Below are 8,288 nucleotides of genomic sequence, written 5' to 3' on the forward strand. Positions count from 1 at the left end.
TGTCTGGTTACACCATATCTACACAACTTTCAGAGGCTTTGCTTGAATGTTTTGTAGCTGGTTTTGCCAAATATAATCCAGAGAATTTTAATGTCCATTAGAAAATCATGGTGTGCCTCAAGGAGGAATATTTCCAGGAGGTGGGCAGGGAGTTGGTGATCCCCCACCCACCACCACTTGGCTGAAGATGCTCCAGGTTCCTGCAGAAGGGCCTTGGGGTACTTTGCTTTGGTTGCCGTCTAACAGAGGACACTGGAACAGGTTGCCCAGGGAGGTTGTGGATGCCCCCTCCCTGTTCAAGGCCAGGTTGGATGGGACCTTGAGCAAGCTGGTCTAGTGGGAGGTATCCCTGCCCATGCAGCGGGGTTGGAACTAGACGATCTTGAAGGTCCCTTCCAACCCCAGCTATTCTATGAATCTATGAATTCTAGGTAAGGTGAAATTCAAGAAAACCCAGTGTATAGGTGATGCCCTGTTGAACTAACTTTATGGCTACATTTGCTGGCTTCAGAAATTCCCTCCTCATCAGACTGGATACTTAGGCATGTTCTTAGTTTCCTCTTATACATGAGACATGAGGACTCTAGGCACTCATGATTTCAGGACACTCTACAATAAACTATTAGAAATCGAGCCTAAAGTGGATTAAGCTCTTATGCTCTCAATGTCCAAATTAACAAAACCTTTTTTTCCTAAAGCAGATAAAGAAAACATAGCATTATGCAAACCACAGATTATTTAAAAATATTGGAAAAATGCAGATACAGCTTTTTGTACTCTGCGTGAGGAGGGGAAAGGCAAAAAAAAGTTTCAGTCATGAAACACGATGAATGATCACGGAAAAATATGTGATTTAACTTTCCTAGCCCATAGTTCCTCTGAGGGGAAACTCCATGCCACCTCTATAGATGAACATGAATCACATTATTTCTGCACAAATTACGTGACAGTTTATTTTCCCCAGGGACATTATCTAAATGTATTAGATTTGTAACAAAATTGGTGAAAACAATACAAAAGTGATATAGACATGTCACATTATAATTTCTTTAAAATAATTAAAATAAACATTAGCAAAATATATTCTACTGACCATTGGTACAGTGAACTTGTTTTACTAATATGAGATAATAATTGTGCGAAAATGACAATACAGAGAAGTAAAAAAGAAGGAAGGAACTAGAGCAAAAGAAAACATGTGCTCCACACAATAAAATTATGATCCACAGAGCTAAGATAATCACTTATGGTAGGGGTTGGATATGACCTCTGGAGATCATTTAGTCCAATACCTCTGATAAAGAAGTTTTGCCCAAAGCAGGCTGCACAGGAACATGCTCAGGTGGGTTTTGAAAGTCTCCAGAGGAGGGGACTCCACAATCTCTTTAGGCAGCTTTTCCTAGTATGTCATCATCCTGGCAAGAAATAAGTTTTTCCTAATGTTTAGGTGGAACTTTATGTTTTCTACGTTTGTGCCTTTTGCCCCTTGTTCTATCACTAGGCACCACTGAAGGGAGTTTGGCCCATCCTCTTGACACTCGCCTATATATATTTACAAATGTTGATATAATCCCTCTTAATATTCTCTTCCCCATGCTAAACAGACTCAGATCTCAGCCTTTCCTTGTAAGAGAGATTCTCCATTCCCCTAATCCTCTTTGTAGCCCTCCACTGGACTCTCTCCAGTAGTTATCCATCCCTCTTGAACTGGTGAGCCCAGAAGCAGACATAGCAATGCAGATGTGGCCTCACTAGGGCAGAGCTGGGAGTGCTGGTCACACTCAGCCTGCTGGTCACACTCTTCTTAATGCACCCTAGTATACCACCATTGGCCGCCTTAGCCACAAGAGCACAGTGCTAGCTCAAATCCAAAGCTTGCTTTTACATTTCAACAGCACCATCAGATTGACAAGCTAAACCACAGCAAGAGCCATACTGTGTGGAGAAAGGCAGGATAGTAGCCTTTGGCTCTAATATGAACTTTCCGCTGGAGCCAAACATGATGGTACTATCACAGATGACACTAACAAGCACTTAGGAAAGCATTTTTTTCTTCCTCTTCTTGCCTGTGTCTACTGTGAGAAATACCTATTTTAATTTCCACATGATTCAGAACTGGCGGGAAAGAAAGGCAGAGAACTGGATTTTGTCCAAACGTATTCAATAGTTCACTTGAAATGTAGCTAAGGGTCACTAATGAAATAGATTGGATGAATACTAGAGGGTAATTGCAAAGTAGGCTGGATCTCAAATAAGAACAGCCTAAGTTAAAGTAGAGAGTGCAAGTCATAATGTTTTCCTACTGTGACAAATCTGGCAAGTTGCACCCACAAAAACCTGAAGACAGAACATAACCTGTTTCCAGCTTCTGCAACTGTTCACAATAAAAATGTCTGAAACGGACTAAATTCTAAATTTGCTGTTGACTTCACTGTCATTGAGAACAAAGTGAGATAATCTCCAGAGGAAGGAGGCTTTACAAGCTCTTCTTCCATCTCACCACACACCTTAACAGCCAAGTCACCTTAACGAGAGCTCTCACAGGAAATGATCACCTTTTAGGAACTGACAAGTCAGACCTCTGACAGGATTCTTTCTCTATAAGAAACTCAAGCAAATCTACTATCTTGTCAAATAGCCTCTTTTAGTGACAAAAATAACATCCAAGTAAACGTCACTCTAGAATGAAGATAATAATTACATTAGAGACTTGTATGGCAACAAGCATGCAAAAGTTAGATTCTAACTACACATAAATGGTTACATAGAACAGAGGACATGCGTTTAGATGACAAATGATTTGCAAATATTATTCTGTCAACACAGACACACAAAGTTCAAGGTGGCCTCAGTTAGTAAACAAAGATGGAAAATGTACCTCACACATTTACCCCATGCCTAAAAAACAAGCCATTTAGAACAAGACATCTGGATGTTAAAAAATTAGCATGACGGTATTCAGAGCCCATCAAAACATGCAGCGATGGCTTAGCGTCTAGTAGCTAAGCAACGTACTTCATACATTCAAAACATAGTTGTAAAAGTTGGGTCCTTCTGCCAAATGCTGCCACTCTTGTTGAAAAGCTAAACTGGAAAAAATCTCTCTTTAGTTCAAAATGCAACTGCTTTCTCTGGGAAACATCTCTACTGCTTTTTAATCCTTTAACCCTTTTTGTGTTTACATTCCAAGAAGAGCAAATAGATTCATGTTGACATTTCAAATGTAAGCATATAAAACCCCTTGGACATGCACATACCCTTTGCAAAGAACATCATGAACACATGTAGTAAGAAACTATAGTCTTACTCTTACTGAGTCAAACAAGGTAATGCCAAACAATGCATGTGTGCACACAACAAGTCTTCAAAGCAGAATAAGTTATACTGACTTGCACAGAGAAGCTAATCCCATAGTTAAACGTGTTAAAATGTAAACCAAGAAAACAGAAGCCTGTGCTTTTCTCTTGCAAAGCGTTTGCATCCCTAACTAACAGGGCAATTGATATTTGCATCTTAAGAGTGGAAGTAGACCACAGGAACTGTGACATTTTGTTCAAGAACTACTTACATCCAAAAGAAGTAACTCTACGCATGGAAGATGCATTGCTCAGGACTCTTTGAAAGTGGATTACTGATTAGCAGCACACTCTTATTCCGGCAGGAGGGCACCCATGCAAAGGAATTACAGATAAGCATCTGGAAAGCAAGTGCACTTTAAATTCACATCCTATCTCAACACAAATTAACTTAATAGCTGATGCTAAGATTCACAGTCTGACACAGTTTTTTAATTGTCATAAATAACAGAAATAAATGGGAATACTGGCAGAGAAAAAAAAATCTTTAGTGAAAAGTTATGGATTCTGGCCCAGGCTTAATTAATAAACTATTAAAAAGGATATTTACAGCAAAAAGCAAGAGCTTTCTGACCTAGCCTACGCAGCCTGCTTTCATTCAGATCATAATGATAAAAAATTGAAAGCTTGCAAATTGGACCAAGGCTTTACACTGCTAAAAAAGTCTCCTGCTGCACAAGTGATCCCTGACTGACACAGAACCTAATGTTTCAACTATTTACAGCTATAAAAGCAAGTCAGGCACTTTTTTTCTCCCCTTCTGGAGTAACTCCTTCCACAAACCATCCAAAGCATCCTTTTTGGCAGGCTCCTAAGATGCAGAAAAGCAGAACTCAGATGAACGGAAAGTCATGCAGTTATTTTTTCATTCTCGGGGAAGGGAAAAAAAGAACACACCAAACCCAAACCACTGAAGGGATACTCTTACAGAAGAACTTCATTGCATAAACTCGGCAACATGTCTACTAAAGCAATGTCCCTTAACGACCTCTGGTAATGCAATTAATTAACAACCGGGCAGAGAGCAAGGCACAGCTCTGCATGGGTAACACCAGCCGGATCTGACCCAGAGTTGATCAGAACACCCATTTTTCAGTTGGGGAACAACCAGTCAGCCCAACTCACTCAAATTCTGCAGCTCTGTTTACCTGTGGTTTGCATTTACGTCCTACCCTTGAACCACAAGCGCTGCCGGCTTCCAGTGCAGCAGAGCTATTCTTGCTGGAAATAGCATCTCAACGCACTCAACAAAAAAGTCATGTGTACTTTTAAAGTGTTTACCATTCTCACTAGCTAGTTTGTTTGGGGGCTAATTTAGGCTAGGGAGCGCTATCAGCCCTTTTTGTCTGGACCACCTTCCCAAAGAGAGAGGTGAGGTATGTGAATCATCTCATGGGAAAGATGGAACAATGTCATCTCTCAAGCGGAGATAAATTAAGGCAGTTTCAGCCAAGTCCCATGATCAGGCAAATCACCACCTCCCCATGCTGGCAGGAGTCCCAGCACCGCACTGGCACAAACCACGGTGGGGGTAATCGCACCCACAGTGGGGATGACCTCACAGCGGATAGTGCATACACAAATTCATACACAATTTGTTGAGTTTTCAACCCCTTCTTCATCCCCAGTGGCTGTGACCATGGGTGTTTGTCACTGAGATGCAGTGCAACCCAATGGAAAGGGCAAAGTTGTGAGCAGGGAGGCAATCACCGGTCAAGGCAGGGCAATGCGACTGAAGAGCCACCAAGCAGACCTCATCGCAGCCAAACCAGCCCACACTATTCGAGGGCAGCAAACTGCTGTCGTTTGAGATGATGCCTACCTCGCGGGTGAAGAGAATGGCGGCATCATAGTGCTCGTCGTGGTCATCATCGAGGCGGTTGTGCTGGTGCTGCCACTTGCAGAAGTTCTTGAGGGTGGTGGCGGCGTTCCTGTTGACCTCCAGCCCCTTCTCCTTCTCCCCCAGGGCCACCACCTTTACCACGGCCAGACGGACGTGGTTCTCAAGGCTGGCGTGGGCATAGAGCCTGGAGGCGATGGAGGCCAAGGTGAGCAGGTAGTGCTGCAGCCCCTTTCCGTACTTGCGGACCATGGAGGCGTCGGCTACCAGCAGCAGCTCCACCTGCCGGGCCCGGGAGACGGAGCGACGTCTCCGCCGCCGACTGGCCCCGGCCGCGGCCTCCGCCGCTCCGGCCAAGTCGCGAGTCTCGCAGCTAGTGCGGGCCGGCACCGTCTCAAAACTGAATCGGTCTCGACGGAAGAGGTGCGGGGCGCGGGCCGGGCCCTCCCCGTAAATCCGTGGGCCGTCTGCCTCCCCGTCACGCCGCGCCGGTCTGACGGTGTAGCGAGAGCGGCCCACGGCGAAGAAGCCGTCGAGGCCGCCACAGAGGTTGAAGACAGCCAAGGAGCGCGGGCTGCCATCCACTGTGCCTCGGTAGTAGCAGCGCGCGGGTCCGCCGGCCCGCGGCGCCCGCGCCCCCACTGCCTCGTCGCGCTCCAGGTCGAGAAGGAAGCGCTGGCCCCCCGCGTAGAGGACGTATCCCGCCTTGCCGCCCCCCGCGTACGTCGGGTCGAGGCGCCGCACGACGCCGCTGGCCCCGCGAGGCGGCGAGGGGCGGCGAGGCGGCCCGGGGGGAGGGCCTGGCCAGGGTCGGGGCGGTGGCGGGGCGGCGGCGGCAACGGCGGCGGGGGGCGGCGGCGCTCCGTCGTCGGCAGGTGCCGGCGGCTGGGCCAGAGCGAGGTGCAGCTCGGCAGCCAGCGTCAGGGTGACCAGCTTCAGCAACATGCTTGCCTCGCCGTCGGAGCGGCCACAGTGGTGGCGATATTTAAGAGTAGTAATAATAACAACAAAAGTTGGGGAGGGAGGTGGAAAGAGCTGGTCGGAGGAGTAGAGCGGCTATGTAGTTAAGGGAAGGAGAGAAGGAGGAAGGAAAGGGGGGGGGGGGGGGGGGAGAGGGGGGAGGGAGACGATCAAAAAAAAAAAAAAAAGAAAAAAAAGAAGGAAAAAAACCCCACAAACAGAAAAGTTGTCCCTTCCAAACTCGAGTCAAGTGTGAGTGGGAGAGAAAAAAATGTCAACAAAAGCCGCTCGCGTGTGAACTTTGTGTTTCTCTGCAGGGAAAAGCTGGGAGCACATGGAAGGAGAGAAAGGCAAAAAAATCCCAAAACACTGCTGTTGGGGAGGCAAAGAGGGGAGCGAGAAAAGAGAGGAGAGGAGGCTCGGACCCGGCAAGTAGAGAAGTCTGAGCACTTCCCACTCCTTTTCCACTTCTCTGATGTAGTCACCGGATCATCACCAGCAGCAGCAGGGGCAGGGGGCAGGTCTGCTGCGACTCGGCACTTTCTCGGGCTCCGGTGGGCTCCCTTTCCTTCTTTTGCCCCCTTGTGTTTTGAAGAGAAGGAGGAGAAGGGGAGAGAAGAAATTCAGCCACCGAAAGTCGCCTTGATCGTCTCCGGTTAGATGGATAAAAAGAAAAAGGGGAAAAAAAAGAAAATAAAAAAGTAAAAAAATTAAAAAAAGTAAAAAAAAAAATAAAAAAAAAACCCAACCAAACCAAACCAAAACACCACCACACCAAGAAGCGAAAAACGTCCCGGATTTTTGTAAAAGCCCTCTCCCTGTATCTTTGTTGTTGTTGTTATCCCCAGTCTGTCGATGTGAACAAGAGGAGAAGGGAGAGAAATGTGAAGATGAGAGGAGGTGGAACAATGAATTTATAGCGGAATGCCATCCTGCAATGGCAATTTCAACAATTCGTCACTGCAGGCTGCCTCTTAAAGGGAGAGCTTCAAAACCACCACTCCCACACTTCCTTCTCATTTAATCAGACAGAGGGAGAAACTTGAGGGGAGGGGGGAAAGGCGGGGGGGTGCAGGGGGAGGAGAAGAGGAGGGAGAAGGAGGCAGGAGAGAGGGAAGCAGGATACGGGAAGAGCGGGAGGAAGCCGGGGGGAGAAAGGTACCGAGAGCAAAAATGTTTGTGTGTGGAAACCTCAAGATTTGCCTCGAATCGCTTAAAGCTACGGTCAACCGGGGTTTGACATGCCACCGCTGGCCGGGGACAGTGGGGCTGCGCTTACCTCACGTCCTGCCTGCTTCCCCCTCTCTCCTGCCTGACGCGGCCATTCATTTTGCAGCGTTCAGCGGAGGAGGCACGTTTACGCCTGGCTCGGAGGGGAGGGAAGTGGCCGGGGCTTTTCGGAGAGCGCCGGTGATGCCGCGGCGGGGGGAGCGGCTGCGCCGGGTTCTGGAGGGCGCGCTCCCGCCGCTGCCCCACATGTCCTGGCTCGTCCCCGGTCCCGGCACCTTTTCTCGGGTCAGTGTCGGCACCAAACTTCCTCCCTTTGTCTGAAAGGCCGCGGCTCCTCTGTACCCAGCCTGTCATTAAGGCCCGGCAAGCTGTCATCTAGTTTGGGCGGACTGTGATTTCCCCAGAGCCCCCGAGGAGGAGAGAGGGCGGGGATGAGTTACTGCTCGCTTGACCTTTTGAATGACTTCAGATACTTAGATCATCCTCCTGCTGTCTGACACACACATTCGCCCAATCCCCTCGTCTTTCTTCCCCCGCTTCGTGCTCCACCAGGGACATCACAAAGGGCAAATGTCTGCATTTACTTTTTCATTTGCCCTTTCCACATTAACACTGACCGGAGAATGAGAGGAGACTGGCAAACAGCGCTCTCTCCACTGAGCAAGGGCTGGAAGGCAGCCTGGACTCTGGGAGGGCGACAGGAGCAGCACCCGGGAGGCGTCCGACTGCGCTAGCTTTCCTCTTACCGAGGTGCCAGCATTACCCGGTGCGTTGCCGTGCACCAGTCAGACACGGATGTATGGAAAACAAATTGCTTATTATCTCTTGTTTCTTTCCCACGTCCCAAGACCGGTGTCAGGAACAGGTGCTCCCTAGTGCTGGACTCCAAAGGAGATGCAGCT

General features: G+C 48.0%; 1 protein-coding gene across 1 annotated transcript in view; it reads right to left on the reverse strand.

The window, feature by feature from the left end:
* Window positions 1–6,141, reverse strand: part of ADAMTS5 (ADAM metallopeptidase with thrombospondin type 1 motif 5) — a 48,464-nt gene extending 42,323 nt beyond the window's left edge. Inside the window, exon 1 of the mRNA XM_054389007.1 lies at window positions 5,179–6,141. Within this exon, the coding sequence (XP_054244982.1) occupies window positions 5,179–6,141 (963 nt within the window). The remainder of the gene's footprint in view (window positions 1–5,178) is intronic.
* Window positions 6,142–8,288: the final 2,147 nt, after the last annotated feature.

The sequence above is a fragment of the Indicator indicator genome, chromosome 1 (assembly GCF_027791375.1).
Source record: "Indicator indicator isolate 239-I01 chromosome 1, UM_Iind_1.1, whole genome shotgun sequence".
NCBI classification, from domain to species: Eukaryota; Metazoa; Chordata; class Aves; order Piciformes; family Indicatoridae; genus Indicator; species Indicator indicator.